We start from the raw sequence: 26,490 nt of genomic DNA on the forward strand, positions 1-26,490 counted from the left end.
CAAACAGCGAGGACATCGATCTCATCGGATTTGGTACGGATAGGGAAGGAAGACGGCGGTGCCCTTTCAAAGGAACCATCCCAGCATTTGCGTGGAGCGATTTAGAGAAATCACGGAAAACCTAAATCAGGATGGCCGACGCGGGATTGAACCGTCGTCCTCCCGAATGCGAGTCCAGTGTGCTAACCACTGCGCCAAATCGCTCGGTGTTAGTCCTAAAATACTTACGGTAGGTTGCATGCTCGTAACTTCTATCAGGTATGGTGGTAATAATCATATATACTGCAGTACTTGTGCATAAGTTCATAGTCAGTACATCTGTTACCTCATCCCATTTTGGCGATAAAATGATAATTCCTCGTTCCCCTTTTTTATGGATACATAAGGTTTATATCTAAGGAGTGCTGGCATCTTTCCTGTTGCAGTAATCAGAGTTTTGCGTTCTGATACATAAGTCATGTGAGAAATAATGAAATATATTATAGTATGAGTACACATAATAAAGTTACCTTATGGCAGTTTCAAAGCAAATAATGTGTTCAGATTAGTCTATTTTATTCACTGGACAACTTAGAGAGCGTTTTCTGTCGACATAATTACATGATATATGCTCCGAAATGTGAAAATAAGAATTACTGCATCCATGACAAAATATTCTTCAAACCGGGGGGCAAAGCATTTAGATCTCCAGATTTTACTTCAGCAAGACATGTGCTTAACAGAAAATGGAAATTATATGTATAATGAGAATTTAAACTTTTTTTTTTAAGAGGGCCATCAGCACGAGTTCTGTAACTAGATACTGACGCAAACTAAACATAAATATGAGTTTTCAATGTTGCGAACGTACATATCAAAAGGTAATGAGAAAACACAGAACTTTTGGTACTTTATGCTGTCATGTACCTTTAATCTGTGAATTATATCTCGTTGCACTTGAGATAAGTCTAACCACAATTTAAATTTAAGGTGCTTAGTATATAAAAGACATAATATCTAAGAGAATTGCCATGTGTCCTGTCCATTAAGTCAACAGCTGAGTCGTTTCCATCATAGTTGCTGGCTTTATTTCTTGCCCTGGAATGTGTATAACATGTTGAAGAGTGCATATGATCCGTTCAGCACCTACGCAAAGAAAGAGATCAAACTAAGTTACTCACTTAAAAGCGAATAATTAATATACTCATAGAAATGGAGGTACAACGACACTGAAAAGAAATGCAGATATAATTCAACAGCAAGACTGTGTATACAACACCAATATTAGCAGCCAATTTGCTCGGGATATACTAGGTGCTTTCATTTTTGTTTGAAGTCTGTAGAACAATACTTTTTCCTGATGAAATCGAACTTTCACTTTTTTATTCTTTCATCCCTAAATAACTGCATTTCTCCCATTTCAATTGTAGTCTGTTTATTCTTTATGCGAAATGATTTTTCTTCCAGAGCGATTGTTTTGCTACAATAATGTCGTTTTGAAACCTTGAGAATATATTTTTTACTCCACTTATACAAAAATGAGAAATTAGTTCCCTTAGTGTGAAGCAATTAGCAACAAACATCAATGCTGTTGATCAGGATGAACGCAAGCGAAACATTTATTTGCTTCGTATTATAACAGAACTGCATATTTGGTGAACATGACATCGCTAAGATAATGAGCTTCATTGGAAGCATCATGGATTCAGAAAACATCGTTGATGTGATATTCAGCTGGGGCTTTTGTCGTATGCCATCCTGAAAGGCATGGATCGGTGGAAACATGTGGATGTAGTATTTCTTGATTTCCCAAAAGAATTTTATTCATTCCCAGCCGGCCGGGGTGGCCGAGCGGTTCTAGGCGCTATAGTCTGGAACCGCGCGACCGCTACGGTCGCAGGTTCGAATCCTGCCTCGGGCATGGATGTGAGTGATGTCCTTAGGTTAGTTAGGTTTAATTAGTTCTAAGTTCTAGGCGACTGATGACCACAGAAGTTAAGTTGCATAGTCCTCAGAGCCATTTGAACCATTTATTCATTACCACACTAACGCTTATGAACGACAATGTGATGACATGGGGTATGAAAGGAAACTTGGGATTGGATGACCGTTTCTTGGTAGGGAGGGATCAGCGTTTTATCTTGGATAGTGTCATTGACAGATATAAAAGTTGCATCAGGAGAGTGTGCTGGGAACCTTCCTGTCCCTGTTGCTTTTGAAGGGCCTCGCAGACGATATTAATAGTAACTGAAATGGTAGTAGATGATGCAGTTACTTCTAATGAAATTCTATCTGAAAAAAAGATGCAATGTACTCGTATCTACCAGATCTTGTTCAGATTTCGAATTGGTTCAACAATTGGCAATCTAATTTAAATGTTCGGAAATGTAAGATTGCACACTTTAAAAAAAGGAAGTAATATATCGTCCTATGACTACAATGTCAAAGTGTCGTATTTGGAATCGCCGGCCGAAGTGGCCGCGCGGTTCTGGCGCTGCAGTCTGGAACCGCGAGACCACTACGGTCGCAGGTTCGAATCCTGCCTCGGGCATGGATGTGTGTGATGTCCTTAGGTTAGTTAGGTTTAACTAGTTCTAAGTTCTAGGGGACTAATGACCTCAGCAGTTGAGTCCCATAGTGCTCAGAGCCATTTTTCGTATTTGGAATCACACAACTCATAAAAATATCTATGTGTAACAATGTGTGAAGATATTGTGCAGGTTCAGTCGTAGGTAAATAAGGCGGCAGTCTTTGATTAACTTGTAAAATACTTCGAAAATATATCCAGTCTACGAAATGGATTAATTATAAAACTCTCGGGAGACATCCTAAAATATTGTTCAACAGCTCTAAGAGACAGAAGTAGTTGTGAGTCACAGAATCCCCAGATAGTTCTGAATGATTTTACGGGCTTGAAAAAATATGTTTGTGAGGTGTTTGTGCATTACAATTTTTTCCTGTGTGAATCAATCGGCGTAGGAGGCTCATAGATAATAATCTAAAGCAAAATTGTTCAGGCTTTCGTGGCCACTTGTTGACAAACTGACTGTTGGCTTTTGCCTTAGGTTCTTCGGCCGACGTTTGTCTGATGATTTTTCTGACGTTTCGCCAGCGCAACTGGCTGGCATTGTCAAAGCTTCACCCTCCTGCATTGCTGGGCCAACACCAACAAGGGAGGACGAAGCTCTGACAATGCCAGCCAGTGGTGCTGACGAAACATCAGAGAAATCAGAGGACAAACGTCGGCCGAAGAACCCGAGGCGGAAGCCAACAGTCAGTTTGTCAATAATCGAGTGGTCTGAGTTCAGAGGAACGTAACGTTACTCGATTGTCTAAGAAAACAAATTTTAATGAATGTTTTTAAACGTCAATTGTTGCATTTTTCCTCGAAACATTTTATCACAAGCTTTTTCAACAATAACTCGAAAAGCAGGACACTTTCAGATATAAATTTACATGGATTTTATTTATTAGACTGATGCACGGAATCTTACCTGAAAGTATGTAAAAGCATTTCTGTTATTGTCAGTGTGTTGAAGTGTTTTGTAAACAAGACAGATATAATGAGGTAGTCAAATGCAAACGACATAGATGGAACAAAAGTAAGTAAACTGTTTATTATTTTATTAGTAATAGATATAACTGTTAATATATTTATTCCACAGTGAGAGAAGACGGTCAGTGCCTACACGAAAAAATGTTTGCAGTTGCCTACGGAAACATGATTGTATTCAGGCGTGGACTCCTTCATTCGAATCAAATCAACGGCCATGAATATCTTTCTTCAGAGCTCCAAAAATATGGAAATTGCAAGAGGAAACTGCAGCGAAACTGGTGCGGCATAGTGGAAACAACTTTGGCAACACGTGGGCGGGCGTTTTATTGGCAGGTAGTTTCGACTATGCCACAGGAGTTTCGCTGGAAAGCCCTTACACATCCTCTACACAGTACCACGCACTCCTCATGCGGTTTCTGTGTTTTTGGAGCTCTGTAGAAAGACATTCATGGCCATCAGTTTGCTTCGGATGAAGAGCTAAACATGGTTCTGTAGGAAAGACAAACATTTTTCCACGAAGGCACCGACCGTCTTGTCTCACTCCGGGGTAAATACATAAACAGTTAAGGTGATTACTTTTGAAATAACAAACAGTTTACTTACTTTTGTTCCATCTGTCCCGTTTTCATTATACACACATCAAAAATGTTTTCCATCACCCCAGTTCCGAGAGTTTCGGAACCGGTACAGAAAATTGGAATAGAGAACAAAATAACATCGTTTCCGCCCTTTTTATTGCTCATGAGAACCACACATTGCATGTTGTACCACCATACAGTGAGACCTTCAGAGGCAGTGGTCCAGATTTCTGTACACACCGGTACCTCTAATACCCATTAGCACATTATTCGTCGTGGCATAGTATCCACAAGTTCATCAAGGCACTGTTGGCCCAGATTGTTCCACTCTACAATGGTGATTCGGCGTAGTTCCCTCAGAGTGGTTGGTGGGGCACGTCGTCCATAAACATCCCTTTTCAATCTATCCCAGGCATGTTCGGTAGGGTTCATGTATGGAGAACATGCTGGACACTCTAATCGAGCGATGTCGTTATCCTGAAGGAAGTAATTCACAAGATGTTCACGATTGTGGCGTGAATTGTCGTCCATGAAGACGAATGCCTCACCAATATGCTGTCGATATGGTTGCACTACTGATCGGAGGATGGCATTCACGCATCGTACATCTACTACGGCGCCTTCAATGACCACCAGCGGCGTACGTCGGACCCCACATAAAGCCACCCCAAAACATTAGAGAACGTACACCTTGCTGCACTCGTGGTAGAGTGTCTAAGGCGTTCAACCTGACAGGGTTGCCTCCAAACAAATCTCCGACGATGTCTGGTTGAAGGCATAAGCGATACTCATCGGTGAAAAGAACATGATGCCAATCATGAGTGGTTCATTCGGCATGTTGTTGGACGCATCTGTAGTGCGCTGCATGGTGTCGTGGTTGCAAAGATTGACCTGGCCATGGACGTTGGGAGTGAAGTTGCGCATCATGCAGCCAATTGCGCACAGTTTGTGTAGTGACACGACGTCCTGTGGGTGCTGGAAAAGCATTATTCAACATGGTGGCGTTGCCTTTAGCCATAATCCGTAGGTAGCGGTCATCCACTGTAGTAGTTGCCTTTGGGCGGCCTGTGCGAGGCACGTCATCGACAGTTCCTGTCTCTCTGTATCTCCTCCATGTCCAAACAACATCGCTTTGGTTCACTCCGAGAAGCCTGGACACATTCCTTGTACAGAGCCCTTCGTGGCACAAAATAACGACGCCGACGCGATCGAACCGCGGTATTGACCGTCTAGGCATGGCTGAACTACACACAAGAAGAGCCGTGTACCTCCTTCCAGGTGGAATGACTGGAACTGATCGGCTGTCGGACCTCCTCTGTCTAGTACTAAACAGTCAAAGGGACTGTGTCTGTGATACAACAATGACAGTCAACGTCTATCTTCAGAATTTCTCAGAACTGGGGAGAACCAACTTTTTTTATGTCTGTATATCCGCAGAAGGAAACTGTTTGGAATCAGAGAAGAAAGAGATTAAGAATTTCAAGTCGATCACGAGAATTTTAATGTTTACGGTTATAATATTTCAGAAAATATCAGGATATAATAGTGACGAAAAAATAAAAGGACTAGGCTATTGCTCGAACTAACAATAAGTGAGGCTATATGAGAAAGTTTTGTCCACCAAGAAAATAAGACGAAAAATTCCACATGGACTAGATCGCTGAAGGCATTACCTTGTTAAGAAATCTTGCTTGTAAAAGTACCCGTGGTCTAGGGGTAGCGTCTTTGATTCATAATCAAAACGTCTTTGGTCCCGGGTTCGATCCCCGCCACTGCCTAAATTTTGATAAATAATCAGCATTGGCGGCCGAAGACTTCCGGCGTAAGAAGTCAGCCTCATTCTACCAACGGCCTTGTCAAAGAGGGTGGAGGAACGGATAGAGGTTCAGGGCTCTCTCTTGTCTTAGGGGTGGGAAATTGCCCCTAAAGGCGGAAGAATCAGCAATGATCAACGACATGAGGATGCAGAAGGCAATGGAAACCAGTGCATTAAAGACACGTAACGTGTATCCACAGGACATGTGGCCTGTAATTGAAGAAGTGTCATGATGACCTCTCCATTGGCAAAAGATTCCGGAATAGTCCCCCATTCGGATCTCCGGGAGGGGACTGCCAAGGGGGAGGTTACCATGAGAAAAAGATTGAATAATCAACGAAAGGATAACGTTCTACGAGTCGGGGCGTGGAATGTCAGAAGCTTGAACGTGGTAGGGAAACTAGAAAATCTGAAAAGGGAAATGCAAAGGCTCAATCTAGATGTAGTAGGGGTCAGTGAAGTGAAGTGGAAGGAAGACAAGGATTTCTGGTCAGATGAGTATCGGGTAATATCAACAGCAGCAGAAAATGGTATAACAGGTGTAGGATTCGTTATGAATAGGAAGGTAGGACAGAGGGTGTGTTACTGTGAACAGTTCAGTGACCGGGTTGTTCTAATCAGAATCGACAGCAGACCAACACCGACAACGGTAGTTCAGGCATACATACCGACGTCACAAGCTGAAGATGAACAGATAGAGAAAGTGTATGAGGATATTGAAAGGGTAATGCAGTGTGTAAAGGGGGACGAAATTCTAATGGTCATGGGCGACTGGAATGCAGTTGTAGGGGATGGAGTAGAAGAAAAGGTTAAAGGAGAATATGGGCTTGGGACAAGGAATGAAAGAGGAGAAAGACTAATTGAGTTCTGTAACAAGTTTCAGCTAGTAATAGCGAATACCCTGTTCAAGAATCACAAGAGGAGGAGGTATACTTGGAAAAGGCCGGGAGATACGGGAAGATTTCAATTAGATTACATTATGGTCAGACAGAGATTCCGAAATCAGATACTGGATTGTAAGGCGTACCCAGGAGCAGACATAGACTCAGATCACAATATAATAGTGATGAAGAGTAGGCTGAAGTTAAAGACATTAGTCAGGAAGAATCAATACACAAAGAAGTGGGATACGGAAGTGCTAAGGAATGACGAGATACGTTTGAAGTTCTCTAACGCTATAGATACAGCAATAAGGAATAGCGCAGTAGGCAGTACAGTTGAAGAGGAATGGACATCTCTAAAAAGGGCCATCACAGAAGTTGGGGAGGAAAACATAGGTACAAAGAAGGTAGCTGCGAAGAAACCATGTGTAACAGAAGAAATACTTCAGTTGATTGATGAAAGGAGGAAGTACAAACATGTTCCGGGAAAATCAGGAATACAGAAGTACAAGTCGCTGAGGAATGAAATAAATAGGAAGTGCAGGGAAGCTAAGACGAAATGGCTGCAGGAAAAATGTGAAGACATCGAAAAAGATATGATTGTCGCAAGGGCAGACTCAGCATATAGGAAAGTCAAAACAACCTTTGGTGCCATTAAAAACAATGGTGGTAACATTAAGAGTGCAACGGGACTTCCACTGTTAAATGCAGAGGAGAGAGCAGATAGGTGGAAAGAATACATTGAAAGCCTCTATGAGGGTGAAGATTTGTCTGATGTGATAGAAGAAGAAACGGGAGTCGATTTAGAAGAGATAGGGGATCCAGTATTAGAATCGGAATTTAAAAGAGCTTTGGAGGACTTACGGGCAAATAAGGCAGAAGGGATAGATAACATTCCATCAGAATTTCTAAAATCATTGGGGGAAGTGGCAACAAAACGACTATTCACGTTGGTATGTAGAATATATGAGTCTGGCGATATACCATCTGACTTTCGGAAAAGCGTCATCCACACAATTCCGAAGACGGCAAGAGCTGACAACTGCGAGAATTGTCACACAATCAGCTTAATAGCTCATGCATCGAAGCTGCTTACAAGAATAATATACAGAAGAATGGAAAAGAAAATTGAGAATGCGCTAGGTGACGATCAGTTTGGCTTTAGGAAAAGTAAAGGGACGAGAGAGGCAATTCTGACGTTGAACGGCTAATAATGGAAGCAAGGCTAAAGAAAAATCAAGACACTTTCATAGGATTTGTCGACCTGGAAAAAGCGTTCGACAATATAAAATGGTGCAAGCTGTTCGAGATGCTGAAAAAAGTAGGGGTAAGCTATAGGGAGACGCGGGTCATATACAATATGTACAACAACCAAGAGGGAATAATAAGAGTGGACGATCAAGAACGAAGTGCTCGTATTAAGAATGGTGTAAGACAAGGCTGTAGCCTTTCGCCCCTACTCTTCAATCTGTACATCGAGGAAGCAATGATGGAAATAAAAGAAAGGTTCAGGAGTGGAATTAAAATACAAGGTGAAAGGATATCAATGATACGATTCGCTGATGACATTGTTATCCTGAGTGAAAGTGAAGAAGAATTAAATGATCTGCTGAACGGAATGAACAGTCTAATGAGTACACAGTATGGTTTGAGAGTAAATCGGAGAAAGACGAAGGTAATGAGAAGTAGTAGAAATGAGAACAGCGAGAAACTTAACATCGGGATTGATGGTCACGAAGTCAATGAAGTTAAGGAATTATGATACCTAGGCAGTAAAATAACCAATGACGGACGGAGCAAGGAGGACATCGAAAGCAGACTCGCTATGGCAAAAAAGGCATTTCTGCCCAAGAGAAGTCTACTAATATCAAATACCGGCCTTAATTTGAGGAAGAAATTTCTGGGGATGTACGTCTGGAGTACAACATTGTATGGTAGTGAAACATGGACTGTGGGAAAACCGGAACAGAAGGGAATCGAAGCATTTGAGATGTGGTGCTATAGACGAATGTTGAAAATTAGATGGACTGATAAGGTAAGGAATGAGGAGGTTCTACGCAGAATCGGAGAGGAAAGGAATATGTGGAAAACACTGATAAGGAGAAGGGACAGGATGATAGGACATCTGCTAAGACATGAGGGAATGACTTCCATGGCACTAGAGGGAGCTGTAGAGGGCAAAAACTGTAGAGGAAGACAGAGATTGGAATACGTCAAGCAAGTAATTGAGGACGTAGGTTGCAAGTGCTACTCTCAGATGAAGAGGTTAGCACAGGAAAGGAATTCGTGGCGTGCCGCATCAAACCAGTCAGTAGACTGATGACAAAAAAAAAGTAAACAATAACTCATATATAAATGGGTTTATGAGCTCTGCTTATCCTGCGCTACAAGACGTGGTACGCGAATTTTACACTGTCCAGCCACATTAATGTGATCACCTGTCAAAAACAAAGGCAATCGCTTTTAGCGGGGCGGACGTCTGCGAGTCGTGCAGAAAGTGAGTCAATGTGGTTCTGGAAGATACTGCCAGGGAGGTGGAGCCACGCCAACTCCAGTGCTGTGGTCAGCTGCTCTAGGTTTCTCGGTTGAGGATCGATGGCGCGAACAGCCCGGTCCACGAGGTCCCACAGACTATCGACTGGGTTTAAATCCGGGGAGTTTGCACGCCAGGGAAGTACGGTAAACTTATCCTGGTGCTTTCAGAATCACGCACGTACACTGCGATCTGTGTGACGTTTTGCACTGTTCTGCTGGTAGATTCCATCGTGTAGAGGAAAAACAAACTGCATGTACGGGGGATATGGTCACCCAGAATAGATGCATACTTGTGTTGATTCATTACGCCTTACAGAATGACGAGATCACCCAGGGGAATTCCACTAAAACGCTACCCAGACCAAAATGCTCCTTCCTCCGTTCTGGACCCTTCCGACGATTGTTACAGGGTGTGTGCTTTCAAGCTGATGGGGCATAAAACGTGGTTCATCTGAAAAAGCCCCCTGTCGCGATTCGGTGGAGGGCCAGTTGGATTACTGGCGTGCAGATTCCTGCCTTAGTCGCCAGTCAGTAGAATAGCAATCAGCGTGGGAGCACGGATCAGGTGCCTGCTGCCGAGGCCCATGCACAGCAACGTTCGCTGATCAGTCGTTGAGGGGACACTGCTGGTGACCCCTTGACTCATCTGGATGGTCAGTTGCTCAACAGTTGCACGTCTATTCGGCCAGACATATCTTTGCAGCCACCGTTCACCCTTGTCATCTGTGGCCAGTAGTGCAACACTATTACCTCAGCTCCAGCTTTGGAGAGCGCCATATTGCCATGCGCTGTATAGTTCAACGATGGCAGAACGCGAACAGTTGATAAATTTAGCTGTTTCGGAAGTGCTTCGACCCCTGGCCCGAAAACCAAGATCATGCCCTGTTGGACATCAGCGAAGTCGCTCCGTTTCTGCTTTATGACAATGACTGCACTCTTTCCCACATCCCCCTGACATGCTTAACGTACTGTCCAATACTAGTTCTGCCATCTGCCGGGTGTGACTGTTTATTGGACGTTGACATCGAACATAGGCGATGGTCACGCTAATGCGACTAGACCGTGTAATTTGATGAGTTATTTAGTATATCCTTAATATGTAAATATTTTCGTTTGTATGCCCAACTGGTCCACAGATCGAGTACCACGTCCACCGTTTGATAGCTATTACCCAAATTTCTGATATAGTGTGATCAGCCATTAACCCGATTAATTAACTAGAAATCTCAGCAACATTGCTGTAATGTGGCTGCCAGATTTAGTAGGTTGGTTGGTTGATTTGGGGAAGGAGACCAGACAGCGTGGTCTTCGGTCTCATCGGATTAGGGAAGGATTGGGAAGGAAGTCGGCCGTGCCCTTTCAGAGGAACCATCCCGGCATTTTCCTGGAGTGATTTAGGGAAATCGCGGAAAACCTAAATCAGGATGGCCGGACGCGGGATTGAACCGTCGTCCTCCCGAATGCGAGTCCAGTGTCTAACCACTGCGCCGCCCCGCTCGGTCCAGATTTAGTAATTACCGCTTTTGTTTCGAGGATTTCCTACTTACACAAGGACACCCAAATTAATCCGGATTTTGCGGAAAAACGCTCTAGGGAGAAGACGCGTTTGAACCGCTAAACAGCCATTAAATATTCTTGTTCACCTTACACCTCACAGGGACCCTCATGAACAAGGAAAATCGTGTCCCTTCTTTGACAGATATGTTGTGTGACTGTCCCGGAGGAATATTCGTCGCTACAATCGATGCCTCAACATTACGTAGCTTACCCCAGATGTTCTTCTAAGATGTCAGCTGGTGATTCAGTCCGTGTCCTTTATTCCAGTTGTTAACATGTAAACACGAAGATGTCTACAATGACTGCTATTTCCTTATGGTACAAGAGCAATGCAGCTGTCGCAGGCGGACGAAGACTACAGCTTTTCAGGTATTTTTGTACTTAGTTTCGTGTAAAAATTTATTTGAATTAAGACAGATCATGACTCACCAATGGAAGTACTGACTTGTTTACTCTGGTGCCCAATACTTTTTATGTTGGTAAACATCATGTCATGGATTTTTTCAATATATTCTCTCTGCAGTTCAAGTGGTTTATCTAATCTCTGAGAAGCAATTAATCCCTGAATCCATTTGGAGATGGTACATTTTGGTTTTAAAGTGAGCCTTTGTCATTTAGACCTATTTGCTTTTATGTCTTCCCCATTATCATAATGCTAAACTTCTTACTGTCTACTTGAGATAAATGTTAAACAAGACGAAAGTGAGAACCGATTCGCCAGTATCATCAGCGTAACTCATGACTTCCGTTGTTACGCTCCACTTCCTGCAGAATCGACGACTATACCACTACGCCAGGAGCGTTGCACAGGAAAGCAGAACGTTACAAGACAATATGACACACGCACACATTATATATATATATATATATATATATATATATATATATATATATATATATATATATATATATAAGTAGTTGGACTGACGAATACTGGTGGTATCCATATAAAATGATTTAAAGTGGACAGACGACATAAATACAGCTGTAGGGAATGAAGAAGCTGGCTTGATATTCATTCGAAGAATAATGATAAATGTAATCTACCCACGAATATCATTGCTTACAAAATCGTGGTCCGACAGATTTGTCAGTATTATCTGAAATACTTAGGACGTTGGATTATCGGGAGAGAGAAACGTCGAGTGATTCATCGCGGTCTTCTTTATTCATAGCGAGAGAATTACGCGATTGGGAAACGTTATTGGAAAGACTTTGTCAGTCATGGAGAGTCTTATTCTTGAAGTTCAAGGAGCGGGTATTGCACGACGACGCAAGAGACATATTACTTCCTTCCGTCGGGAGATCACTGTGATTAAAATGGGGTTCAGAGCCAGTCGCTGTTCCAACTCACTGTGTTGTAGAAAATGACAGCTATGGGACTTGCAGTATCGTATTGCAGCACAGAAAGTTTTTAGCAGAAGCCACTAGTAGAAGACAAACCCTGACGAAGGTCTCTTTGGAGAGTTCGTATGTCTTCCCAACTTGGATCCTGAGTGGCTGCGATGATCTCAACATGAAGACAAGCACTGCCTTCTGTAGTCTTGTGTCCGCATCGGTCCATCCACAGCTGAAGGCAGACAGCGGCAGGTGTTCACTCTGGAAAAGAGCGATGACACGTAACTACGGTGACACTTACTTATTCCTTTCTTGTGATCTGAACGATGTGTGTAAGTGATTGCTAATGTTATACAGGTTGGTCCATGGACGCGGAAGCACCCTTCTAAAACCAAAACAGAAAGATGGACTCCACTAGTATGAGGTGGGAGAGAAATGAACATACTTGTGAGACTATATTTCTAGTATGTCAGCTGTTTCGGAAGCCGTCATCTTGGATGCAATTTTCAAATGGATCGGAGTCATACGACATATCAGACAGATAGAGAATTACACAGTGGAAAAAAAAAGAGATGGTGTCTTTCGTTTGAGAGTAGCATTCTCGAGTTTTTACATAGAATAAGGCAAATGCTGGTCATAACATACAGAGGCATACAAAGTTTTTATCAGAAGCCACTAGTACGAGACAAACCCTAAAGAAGGTCTCTTTGGAGAGTTCGTATGCGCTCCCAACTTGTGCCCTGAGCGGCTGCGAGGACCTCAACATGAAGACATGTTGTCCAGTACGTTGTAAGATTGTTGTTTTCGACATTATGCACTTCTCATAGACTTTAACCACATTATGCACTGGAACGCAAGCACAAGCATCAACAATCCGCTCCCTGAGATATCAAGGTTTCAAATCTTCATAACATACGCAACTGCCTTCACATATAGAGATATAGACCAAACTTCGGGAACTCCAGTGGTCTTTCCACAGGAGCGATACAACCTGTCCATCTCCAGGGAAACTGGATATGCAGGAGTTTCACACAGCTAGCCAGTAAAGAGGTGGGGTACCATTGTGCTGAAAGAAAGGTGGAAATGTCCTGTCTTTAGACTGCGGCGATGACAGGACATCTTCCTCTAAAACCTGCTGATAACGGGCTGCTGTTACTCTATCCCAGTTCAAGAACAGCTCTACACTATCAGGACCCTATATTCCACACAAAAGCATCACTTTTGATGAGCTAACTACTTTCCACGGATCCATCCAGTGAGGGTTCACATGCAATCAGTTTGTGATTCTCTTTACTTACTTCTCTGTTCACATAGAAATTAGCTTAATTCGCAGTCAGTATGTGATAGGAGAAACAACCGTTTTCGTCCAACATGCATGTCATCCATTGTGCTGCTTGTAAAGCAAAGTGCGCAGTGCGCTAACTTGTGGCACAGGGAATTGATACAGACCTGTATCGATTTCGCGCGGCGGCCTAACGGTGTGAGATAGTACACCGTCAACCCTGAATGTGGCTTTTAGGCGCTTTCCCACGCTCTTTTAGGCAAATACTAGCCTGATACTCTGACATTACAAGATAAACTAACAGTTGAAACACAATAGCTCGTAGAACAAAGGTTACACGATTTCCTTCCTTAGGTTACCTTGACGAATGTGGCATGAGCAGGAGCATCTGCCCACAAAGGTAAATCCTTATATACAAAATTCTCGTGTCACAGTGTTAGTTGCCGTACTGCCCCGAAACGGCTCGAGTGATTCTGATGAAATTTTACATGTATATTCGGTAGGTCTTAGAATCGGTCGTAATTTATTTTTTTCATACTGCTAAGTGATAAGGGTGGTTCACTCCAAAAATTTTTTCTTATTTTTTGGACAGAACTTTTTATTTTTTTATGATGTGCAATTAAAAAATACACATAACCCTAAATTTTCACCCTTGTACCACCAATCCTTATTTTTAATAGATATTTCAGTAATTTAATAATTTTCAACCTTGGTCAATAACTGATCGATTATCACTTGATCAGCTATCTCCAGCAGGTGTCTTACGGTGATAATCTTTCACGATTCAGTAGGTAGGTAATTGAAGGAAACGTACCAAAAGCAACGACTCGAATATCCCTCTTTGAATCGACGTCACTAGAGCGTTTAACTAAGGTAGCACGTGTCATTCGTCAAATGGACATTTAGGCTTAGCGCACACGCATAGATTTTTATCGTACGGAAATATATCGTACGATCAAATTCTTTTAATAGAACAAAGAAGTTCCTATACGCTCCTTTGTTCCTCTAAAAGAATTTAATCGCACAATATTTTCACGTACGATAAAAATCGATGCGTGTGCGCTTGGCCTTATTCATAATGCTGGCGAACACGTTTCGACACGAAATTGCCGCTGTGTTTGTATGCTCCTGGACGAGCCGTGTATGGGTTGCAATTGCTAAATCCGCGCGATCTACTGTGGAAATGCTAGAACTAATAGTGGCCGATACTGCCGGACTTCCCCCTAAACCTTTTCTCACTCCTTGCACGGTTTTTGGCCATTATTATTGTTTGTGTCACGAGCTCTCGCCAACAACGGCTGTTGTGTTACACGTATACATTGTGTTGCACGTATGCATTATTCTAATAGACTAGAGATAATTTATATGGCAAAACAACGTTTGCCGGGTCAGCTATAACTTATGAAGGTTTTCAGAGGCGGAACGAAGTTCGCCGGGTATAGCTAGTGTATACTAATAAATCTGTAAAACCGTCTCGTCTATGTGTTTGTCTTTGAACACCCTAATCTCCGAAACTGTTAGACGAACTTTCATGGAGTTTTCGCAGCTAACTTGAGCATAGTTTGGGACGCCGTACAGTCTTTATTTCACCAAAATATGATCGCGAAAGAAAAGAAAGATCTCATGATTTAAAAAGTTTTGCTAAAACCTACTTGTCTGGAAACCTAAGACACGGATTTTCACGTTGTCTGTACGGGATAGCTAGAGTATTGCTTTGGGCACCGTATACGCTTTATTCTATAAAAATCAGATCGCGAAAAAAGGGTATCAATGCATATTATAGAAATGTGCGTGTGTACCATGTGGCTTTAATTAAAGTGCAGCTACTCACAGAGATCCAGTGTGGTCTGTGATTATTGTATGGCAGCAAAACTTGGTAGATATTCTCATGCTTTAGTACGGAACCGATTTACGCAGGAAAAAAGTTACTTCCAATTCTAGCCACCAGATGTAAATCTTGCGCTGTGAATGCAAGAAAGACGTATAGAAATGTTTCCATATGTAATGGGTTAGGAGCGGGATGCTGGCAGAAAAGTTCTAACAAATGAGAAAGGCATAAAGTTGATTTTATTTTAATTGCCACTTTCACAGTCTGTTCAGTATGAGCACCGGATACGTCGACGTGATGCTGTAGAGCGCCAGAATTGGGCTTGGTGATCAAAAGAGGAACTCAAGTTTTTCCAGCGTAAATCGGTTACGCATTAACGCATTAGCATATCCACCAAATTTCACCGTTGTACGTCTATTATAGCCCACACTGGGCCTCCATGAGTAGTTGCACTGTACGGCAACCACTCGGTATGTATGTCCCACATCTTATCCAAAACCTCCTACCTGATTTAACCAAACTTGGTACACACGTACTTGCTGTCTTCAAAGAATCGCAATGAGGTAAGAACCACCTACCTGCCAAAGAGTTGGAGGTGGGGGTGAAAAGAAGTGTAGGCCACAACGTGCGAATACCGACATTTTATTCATCCACCACTTCAGAGCGAGAGCACTCACTGACTTGGAACAAACTTTACACATAATTTCAGGCCTTCGCGAAACTCTTTGTCGCTTATACTCCTCACAAATTGCTGATAGGAGGAAGTAGGTGTACTACATTTGTCGCTGTTCATTTTCGCATTAGGCATGACATTTTAATTTATTACTGCTTTACTATTACATTTCGCAGACAATGTTCACATATACTGCTGAATGTGACTGCAAAATTATATCATTGTACTACACATAGTTCAGGATATATGGCGTCATGAACACTGAAATACGCGAAAAACTGCTGCATCACGAACGACATTTAAGTTTATTATTAGCAACCCGCTGAAACGATTTCAGGGAAATTCGTAAAGGAGGTAGCTGGAACCCTGAGAAAGGAAGTGTGTATTACAAATACTTATTGCTTTGGAGAATATTACATGAGTTAGGGAAAATATTTACTCTTTGAAAAAGTTATTCACTCTTCGACTTTTGAGCTTAACCATATTTGCGAAAATGGTTTTATTGGTTATGTTGTGTCTAGACAAGACAGCCTAGACACAATGAGAGGAAGCCGAAAGGCACGCGCTTAAACTCACGCAGGCTGGCGTGAGGTCTGAAACAGGATACGTAATTAATGCTATAAAGAAAAGTACGTAGCTTCTGGAATACTTAACTTTAATCCACATTTGTAGAACATCGCTCTTGATGATACATGCTTCATAATATTAATTATCAATTGAATACGGCGCCTTGCTAGGTCGTAGCAAATGTAGCTGAAGGCTATGCTAACTATCGTCTCGGCAAATGAGAGCGCATTTGTCAGTGAACCACCGCTATGAACGTCGGCTGTACAACTGGGACGAGTGCTAGTAAGTCTCTCTAGACCTGCCGTGTGGTGGCGCTCGGTCTGCTATCACTGACAGTGGCGACACGCGGGTCCGCCGTATACTAACGGACCGCGGCCGATTTAAAGCTACCACCTAGCAAGTGTGGTGTCTGGCGGTGACACCACAGGTTAATATGTTCTATGTAGTACGATTCAAAATAATGAATGCAATCCAATCCGTATACAATATTCAATGTGTTTAATCCTTATGTCTACCCTACCTCAGTAGCATGAACCATAGATGTGTGCTCCTGCCCATGTCCATGCCCCTCTGTGCGCACTGCTTGGCAGTGAGGCTGTGCATGCTGACTCATCATGGGTTGGAACAGTTTTGTAGTGAGAAGAAACGGGAGCACATCACCAGCTACGTTGACCCAAACAGGCGAGACGTGCGAGTGGGTATATCAGTAGGGGCAAAACATTTCCCCCATATTTGTGATTAATAAATTTTGAAGAAATTGTTAACTGCTCATCATCTTCTAATAGTTTCTACGCTGCACCGCTGACATGGCATTCAGTCGGGGAAAGTGGTCAAGATGTTTATCCCAGGATAAGTTAGTTACTTCCAAAAAAAAAAACACACACAATACAACAGGTAAGAACTAACTCCTAGCACTACTATATACAAAGATATCATCTACCACTCTATACCTTTGTGACAATTTCAAACTAATAATGTTATCTTAGCCGGCTGGTGTGGCCGTGCGGTTAAAGGCGCTTCAGTCTGGAACCGCGTGACCGCTACGGTCGCAGGTTCGAATCCTGCCTCGGGCATGGATGTGTGTGATGTCCTTAGGTTAGTTAGGTTTAATTAGTTCTAAGTTCTAGGCGACTGATGACCTCAGAAGTTAAGTCGCATAGTGCTCAGAGCCATTTTTTTGTTATCTTATTTCGAAAACCGTCTTTGTTTTGTTATAAATGGTCTAATACAAAAGCTCGAATGGAAATGGACTGCGCAGTCGCTTGTTATTGTTCATACGAGTGGGGACCCAAAAGTAACCGGGATCGTAATGCTGCACATCGTGTACTTGTAGTAGCAGGTTGCTGAGTCATTCTGCCACGCGGCGCCACCCAACAGTGAGAAGTGTGGTTTCTTTGGCTGTTCATTGAGTGTGCGTTCAGTGCAGACGTGACACGAGGAAATGGTTAGTTCTTACGAACAACGTGCGGCGGTGAAGTTTTGTTTCTTGCTCGGCAAGAACGCAGCAGAAACACTTGCCATGGTTCAGACAGCCTAAAAAGACCATGCTCTTAGTAAAACGCAAGTGTACGAATGGTATTCTCGATTTAAAAAGGGACAAATGGTGGTTGAAGTTCAGCCCTGTTCCAGTCGACCTTCAACTGCTCGAAGAGATGACAACATCGACAAAATCCGTGATCTCATCAGTGAAGATCGACGCAGGACAATCGACCAACTCGAGAACTTGCCCGGGTTGTCCTGGAGCTCAATTCAGCGCATCTTGACCATCTATTTGCGGATGCAAAGAGTGGCAGCAAAATTCGTGCCGAAGCTTCTTACCGGAGATCAAAGGGGTCGTCCCGTTCAAGCCTGTGTCGAAACGAAGGACGCGTTCAAAGATGATCCGCATTTTTTCAACAAAATCATTACAGGTGATGAGTCATGGTGGAGTGGGTACGATCCAGAAAGTAAACAACAGTCATTACAATGGAAGTCACCTGGCTCACCTCGACCAAAAAAAGCTCGACAAGTGAAATCGAATGTGAAAACGATGTTGATCTGTTTTTTTTTTATGACATCAGAGGGATCGTACACTCTGAATTTGTCCCTGAAGGCCAGACAGTAAACCAACAATTCTACTTGGAGTTTATGAAACTGGTTCGCAGAAGATTGTCGCGAAAACGTCCGGCTTTGTGGGATTCTGGCGTGTGGTTCCTGCATCACGGCAACGCTCCCGCGCACACGGCTCTCAGCGTTCGCCAGTTTTTGGCCTCAACGAAGACGACTACCTTGACCCACGCGCCCTATTCGCCGGATTTAGCACCCTCGGACTTTTTCCTGTTCCCGAGGATGAAAAGAGACTTGAGAGAGAAGCGTTTTGCGGAGGTGGAAGACATAAAATGCAATGTCATGAAAGTGCTAGCAGGTATCAAAGAGGATAAATTTAAAAGGTGCTTCGAACACTGGAATGAACGTTTGGACAAGTGTATTAATGCTAATGGAGAGTACTTCGAAGGACATTAAGGTTGTAATGGGAAACAATAAAGTATATGCTTTCTAGAAAGAAATTCCGGTTATTTTTGGGACCCCCTCGTATACCAGGGCATCAAAAACCCTAGAAAATGTGCATGGTAGAAAAAAATGTGGGATCCTGTTGCGATGGCATTGGTCACATTACCCGCTTCAATACGAAAAATTTGTTGCTATTTAAGCCTTCAGAAAAATGCATGTAGTTCCTATATATTATTTTCTTCTTCATTTAAAAATATTTCATATGATATTTTATAGTACGTAGATGCAAAATGTGTTATTTGTAAGCTTCTATCAATATCCATGGTTTGACGAAATTGACATTTCGAGTGGCCACGTTACGCCTCCCCCCTTCCCCCTCCCATTTTTGTGTGTGGCCAGAGATGTTGCCCAGCAATGTCAAAATTGCCCCTTAAACAAAAATTTTGACGACCACTGATCTAGATCGTCTTCGATGAGGTGAAGTAACATTTGCATTTCATAAGGGCGCGATTTACGTGTGGCAACAATTCTCATTGTTGACGTATGGCCGACATCGATGTCCTGCAAGATGCATCGACTACTGTACTATGGATTTGCGCTTAAAGACGTCAGAACAGCGGTTGATGTTGCTTCATCTATAGCAGTCTTCGATTGTCCAGCTTTCTGTTTGGCTGCAACGGAGCCAGTTTCAGAGAAATTCCAAGAACTTTCACCACAGTACTGTTGGTACTGGGTGATCTGCCTGGGCGGCGTTGACTGAAATACCGTGGGACAACGCGGGTGTTCCTCCCACCTGATATCGGGACAATCTCAACGCATTCTTCTTGAGTTAAAGCCATCAGTTTTCTAGTCACCTGTAAGCAACCAAACATATGACACAACTCGAGAATGAATGCGGCTATGCTCAAATGAAAGGCACCATTGTTTTTCTCATGTAATTCTCTACGAGTGTCTATCTGACATGTCATGTAACAGCTTTTCTATATGAAAATTATCAGCTGCATCCAAGATGACGGTTTCCAAAAAGGTGGTTCTGTTGGTAACATAGCGTCACATGTTTACCCCATCTCTCATTTCGCTCTACTTGACTTTAAATTTCTGTTTCTCCTCCTGTTTCCATTTAGAAGGTTGGTTCCCCTTTGTGGACCAACCAGTATTTCAGATTCAAACTTGCAGAATATGATTTTTCATAGAGTGTTTGCCATTGCTGCCTGACTGAGATGAAGGAATGAAGAACAGTATTCTAAGACATAAATTCCATAAATAATCCAATTAAGGGAGAAAAGTATGCAAAGAGTATTGGGTGTCACGCTAAAAATGAAATCTAACAGTTCGAGGATTTGTCTCATTTCTGTCCGCTGCTACTTCTCTGTAGAATTAAAAACCACAATCGCTCTGAGCTGAAATATATTGACGGATATAACGGAGTTAATAAAGTAAATCATATTTTAATAAAACTTTCGAGAGTATTGGCAGCTCTCTGCAATAGGAAAAAGAGCTGATGATTTATGAACAATACACTGGTCAGGGCTTCTTCTACTGCCGACCAATAAAACTTAATCAACACTAGGAGGGAAAGATGTGGTTTCCTGAATCTCACATGGATATTAGACTGATTCTGTACTCAGATACTCTGATGTGCAACGGGCAGTGAAATGTAAATGAGACAGACGGAAAAAAGTGAGTAAACTGTTCATTATTTCAGGAACTAATCGCCATAACTGTTAATGCATTTATCACCCCGTGGCACAAGACGATCACTGCCTTCGTAGAAAGATATTTGCGGTTGCCTACGGAACCATGATAGTATCCAAACGTGCACCTCTTCGCTCGAAGCCAATCAACGGCCACAAATGTCTTTCTTAAGGGCTCCAAAAATATGGATATCGCATGTGTAGCGATCGGAACGATATGGAGGAATCGCCAGGGCAGACCCACACGCTGCCAAGATTGTTTCGACTATGCTGCAGAAATTTCCCTGCCATACACATCTTCCATACAGTTGTGATCGCTGCCCGTGCGATTCCCATATTTTTGGAGCCCTGAAGAGAAACATTCATGACCACCGATTTGCTTCGGACGAACAAGTGCACGTCTGGATTCAATCATGGTCCAACATTCAACGGCAAAAATTTTTTATGAAAGCACTGACTGTCTAGTCTCACATGGAATAAATATATTAAAATTTTCGAAACATTAAGCTGTTAACTTACATTTTTCCTCGTGTCTCGTTTTCATTTGTCCGCCCCTATATTTCTTCGAAAATTAATCATTTTAAAATGTTCACCTTTTCTTTGGTGCTCTTATACCCGACAGAAGAAATTTGTTGTGGAAGAACGCAGAGAAATGCGAAGGTTCCTGGACGCCCTAAAACTCGTACTAACTTTGCGATACACATCGCACCTGTCCATGTACTGTATTGAAATGTTTCAATCAAGCAACAAGAAACAAAAGCATCTACTCTGTTGTTGAAGATCATTATATTTACTTTCCCAAGATACAAATTATATTCCTTCCTAAACAACTTTGCAGTAAACAAATCTCAGAATTCTAATCTTGATGGTAATCATTGTTTTACCCTTTGTGTTCAACAAACAATGTACTTTTGTTTCAGTGCAGCTTTATGAAGTACCATCAACTACTTTATAAGTCAAACCCATCACATATTTGCGTTTTTATTTACCTTTCACTACGATATTTTTTTTTAAATTGTCAGGAAAACTGACACATGTTCATCATATTAGGCAGAATTCAGCTTACACATTGTCGCAGTGTGTTGCACGTGTTTGGTACAAAATTATGAGAAATAAATCACTTGGGATGAACTGCTCATGTCAAATTAAGTACCAAGTAAATTAGTTATTTAAACTTCTGTCCTGTCTTTATGATTATTAAGCAACTTACACCTATGGTTAAAAACGTACCTGATCTATAATCATCTGGCCAAAAATGCAATACATTGCACTTTCGTACAGGAAAACAGGTGTAGTGAAAACAGCCTTCAGTGCCGTTACCAAGTCAACGTCACTTTGCAGCAGCTGTTAATTAGAATTCAATGCATGAAATGCGTATGTCGTTTAAGATACTCGAAGGATTATTAAAAAAATACAGATTTTGATAAATTATTCTAGAGTTTTGACAATAAGGCTTCAAGGCAAGGCACCGCTACTTCATGTTGTCATTACATAACAGGAAAAATTGAAAAGAGCGGTATCCGTTATGTATCATTCCTAATAAATGAAATTGTCTTAGAGCTACATGAAGGTACTGAAAATTGATAAAATGAGAAAATACTGGAGACGGTCGTCCCAGAATTTCACTGTTCTCGATTGACTGACGTCCTTTAAGGTAGATTTATTGACACCTATCAATCAGACAAGTCAGATCTGTTGTCTGTTACTGTATATTTATTATTTCTCATCAGTATTGTAGATGATTTCAGCATTTATCCATACGAACTTAGCTTACAAAATAATTGTTTCTTCCATTTAAATAATTTGGTTGCAACAGCGTCCACAGCAGTGACAAATTTCTTGAACGAAACAAGTTTCCTGAATCGCCTGTTTTTCGTTTACATTTTCTTTTTATTTCGTATTCTCCGACGTATTGTACCTGTAGGTATTCTCAAGCAACATAATTAGAATACAAATTAAACAACAGCCATTAACATTAGACTAAAAAAAGAACAAAAAAGCGCTTAATATTTTATCCGTTAACTACGAGTGTAGTTTGAAAAGCTCGCGAAATCACCACCAGATGTCAGTGGTAGTGCGACAAGATTCCCACGTGATTTTAGGTCATCCTTTAGGAGTAAACACACAACGTGTCAGTGCTCTAGGTAGAGATTTGTGGTGAGGACGTGTATCTGTTGGTCCCACATAGTGATTTGTGATGATGAAATATATCGAAATTCGAGCTGCGCTTGAGAACTTCGCAAAGAAAAAGCATGAAAGAAAAGGAAATTCTTGCCAAACTACAGAACACATTGGGAGACTATGCTCCTTCATATTCAGATGTTGCCAGCTATTTAAATTTGGGTGGGACAGCTAAGAGCCTTACATGATGATCCGCATAGTGGTCGGCCAAGATGTGCTACTACCCCAGATATTAATCCAAAAATGCATAAAATAGCAGATTGCCGATTGAAAGTGCGAGTAATTGCTGAAGCTGTAGGCATATCGTGTGAACATAAATGTCACGTTTTAACAGTAATTATTTTAGGTGTCCAGTCCACCAACAATACTGCATGTTTCCAATGACCCGCCACATGCATGGTTTTGTCATTTCTACATCTATATCTACATGGATACTCTGCAAATCACATTTAAGTGCCTGGCAGAGGGTTCATAGAACCACCTTCACAATTCTCTATTATTCCAATCTCGTATAGCGCGTGGAAAGAACGAACACCTATGTCACTTCGTACGAGCTCTGATTTCACTTATTTTATCGTGGTGATGGTTTCTCCCTATGTAGGTAGGTTTTTTTTTTGGCCATCAGTCTACTGACTGGTTTGATGCGGCCCGCCACGAATTCCTTTCCTGTGCTAACCTCTTCATCTCAGAGTAGCACTTGCAACCTACGTCCTCAATTATTTGCTTGACGTATTCCAATCTCTGTCTTCCTCTACAGTTTTTGCCCTCTACAGCTCCCTCTAGTACCATGGAAATCATTCCCTCATGTCTTAGCAGATGTCCTATCATCCTGTCCCTTCTCCTTATCAGTGTTTTCCACGTATTCCTTTCCTCTCCGATTCTGCGTAGAACCTCCTCATTCCTTACCTTATCAGTCCACCTAATTTTCAACATTCGTCTATAGCACCACACCTCAAATGCTTCGATTCTCTTCTGTTCCGGTTTTCCCACAGTCCATGTTTCACTACCATACAATGCTGTACTCCAGACGTACATCCTCAGAAATTTCTTCCTCAAATTAAGGCCGGTATTTGATATTAGTAGACTTCTCTTGGCCAGAAATGCCTTTTTTGCCATAGCGAGTCTGCTTTTGATGTCCTCCTTGCTCCGCCCGTCATTGGTTATTTTACTGCCTAGGTATCATAATTCCTTAACTTCATTGACTTCGTGACCATCAATCCTGATGTTAAGTTTCTCGCTGTTCTCATTTCTACTATTTCTCATTACCTTCGTCTTTCTCCGATTTACTCTCAAACCATACTGTGTACTCATTAGACTGTTCATTCCGTTCAGCAGATCATTTAATTCTTCTTCACTTTCACTCAGGATAGCAATGTCATCAGCGAATCGTATCATCGATATCCTTTCACCTTGTATTTTAATTCCACTCCTGAACCTTTCTTTTATTTCCATCATTGCTTCCTCGATGTACAGATTGAAGAGTAGGGGCGAAAGGCTACAGCCTTGTCTTACACCCTTCTTAATACGAGCACTTCGTTCTTGATCGTCCACTCTTATTATTCCCTCTTGGTTGTTGTACATATTGTATATGACCCGTCTCTCCCTATAGCTTACCCCTACTTTTTTCAGAATCTCGAACAGCTTGTACCATTTTATATTGTCGAACGCTTTTTCCAGGTCGACAGATCCTATGAAAGTGTCTTGATTTTTCTTTAGCCTTGCTTCCATTATTAGCCGTTCAACGTCAGAATTGCCTCTCTCGTCCATTTACTTTTCCTAAAGCCAAACTGATCGTCACCTAGCGCATTCTCAATTTTCTTTTCCATTCTTCTGTATATTATTCTTGTAAGCAGCTTCGATGCATGAGCTATTAAGCTGATTGTGCGATAATTCTCGCACCTGTCAGCTCTTGCCGTCTTCGGAATTGTGTGGATGATGCTTTTCCGAAAGTCAGATGGTATATCGCCAGACTCATATATTCTACACACCAACGTGAATAGTCGTTTTGTTGCCACTTCCCCCAATGATTTTAGAAATTCTGATGGAATGTTATCTATCCCTTCTGCCTTATTTGACCGTAAGTCCTCCAAAGCTCTTTTAAATTCCGATTCTAATACTGGATCCCCTATCTCTTCTAAATCGACTCTTGTTTCTTCTTCTAACACATCAGACAAATCTTCACCGTCGTAGAGGCTTTCAGTGTATTCTTTCAACCTATCTGCTCTCTCCTCTGCATTTAACAGTGGAATTCCCGTTGCACTCTTAATGTTACCACCGTTGCTTTTAATGGCACCAAAGGTTGTTTTGACTTTCCTGTATGCTGAGTCTGTCCTTCCGACAATCATATCTTATTCGATGTCTTCACATTTTTCCTGCAGCCATTTCGTCTTAACTTCCCTGCACTTCCTATTTATTTCATTCCTCAGCGACTTGTATATCTGTATTCCTGATTTTCCCGGAACATGTTTGTACTCCCTCCTTTCATCAATCAACTGAAGTATTTCTTCTGTTACCCATGGTTTCTTCGCAGCTACCTTCTTTGTACCTATGTTTTCCTTCCCAACTTCTGTGATGGCCCTTTTTAGAGATGTCCATTCCTCTTCAACTGTACTGCCTACTGCGCTATTCCTTATTGCTGTATCTATAGCATTAGAGAACTTCAAACGTATCTCGTCATTCCTTAGTACTTCCGTATCCCACTTCTTTGTGTATTGATTCTTCCTGACTAATGTCTTGAATTTCAGCCTACTCTTCATCACTACTATATTGTGATCTGAGTCTACATCTGCTCCTGGGTACGCCTTACAATCCAGTATATGATTTCGGAATCTCTGTCTGACCATGATGTAATCTAATTGAAATCCTCCCGTATCTCCCGGCCTTTTCCAAGTATACCTCCTCTTGTGATTCTTGAACAGGATATTCGCTATTGCTAGCTGAAACTTGTTACAGCACTCAATTAGTCTTTCTCCTCTTTCATTCCTTGTCCCAAGCCCATATTCTCCTGTAACCTTTTCTTCTACTCCTTCCCCTACAACTGCATCCAGTCGCCCATGACTATTAGATTTTCGTCCCCCTTTACATACTGCATTACCCTTTCAATGTCCTCATACACTTTCTCTATCTGTTCATCTTCAGCTTGCGACGTCGGCATGTATACCTGAACTATCGTTGTCGGTGTTGGTCTGCTGTCGATTCTGATTAGAACAACCCGGTCACTGAACTGTTCACAGTAACACACCCTCTGCCCTACCTTCCTATTCATAACGAATCCTACACCTGTTATACCAACAAAATATTTTCGCATTCGGAGGAGAAAGTTGGTGATTGGATCACAGGGTGGTATATCGGCATGTGAGTCCTTTCGGACAGGGTAGAATGATTGGTCTCCGCCAGGCGAGTCTGTTGTTCCGTGACATTGCGCTTCCTACAGGACACGTTGCTTCAAGAATGATGCAAATGTGAACCCAGTGGCAAGAAGAGGGTCGTACGGTGCCGGCAGGGCAATGGATGACACAACATGACCACAGCGCGA

General features: G+C 42.0%; 1 protein-coding gene across 1 annotated transcript in view; it reads right to left on the reverse strand.

The window, feature by feature from the left end:
• Positions 1-1,065: 1,065 nt before the first annotated feature.
• The window catches only part of LOC126456822 (odorant receptor coreceptor-like), an 81,262-nt gene continuing 55,837 nt past the window's right edge, over positions 1,066-26,490 (reverse strand). Inside the window, exons 5-7 of the mRNA XM_050092661.1 lie at positions 22,005-22,118; positions 12,346-12,501; positions 1,066-1,125 (exon numbers count right to left, since the gene is read on the reverse strand). Of these exons, the coding sequence (XP_049948618.1) occupies positions 1,066-1,125; positions 12,346-12,501; positions 22,005-22,118 (330 nt within the window). The remainder of the gene's footprint in view (positions 1,126-12,345; positions 12,502-22,004; positions 22,119-26,490) is intronic.

The sequence above is a fragment of the Schistocerca serialis genome, chromosome 1 (genome assembly GCF_023864345.2).
Source record: "Schistocerca serialis cubense isolate TAMUIC-IGC-003099 chromosome 1, iqSchSeri2.2, whole genome shotgun sequence".
Taxonomy (NCBI): Eukaryota; Metazoa; Arthropoda; class Insecta; order Orthoptera; family Acrididae; genus Schistocerca; species Schistocerca serialis.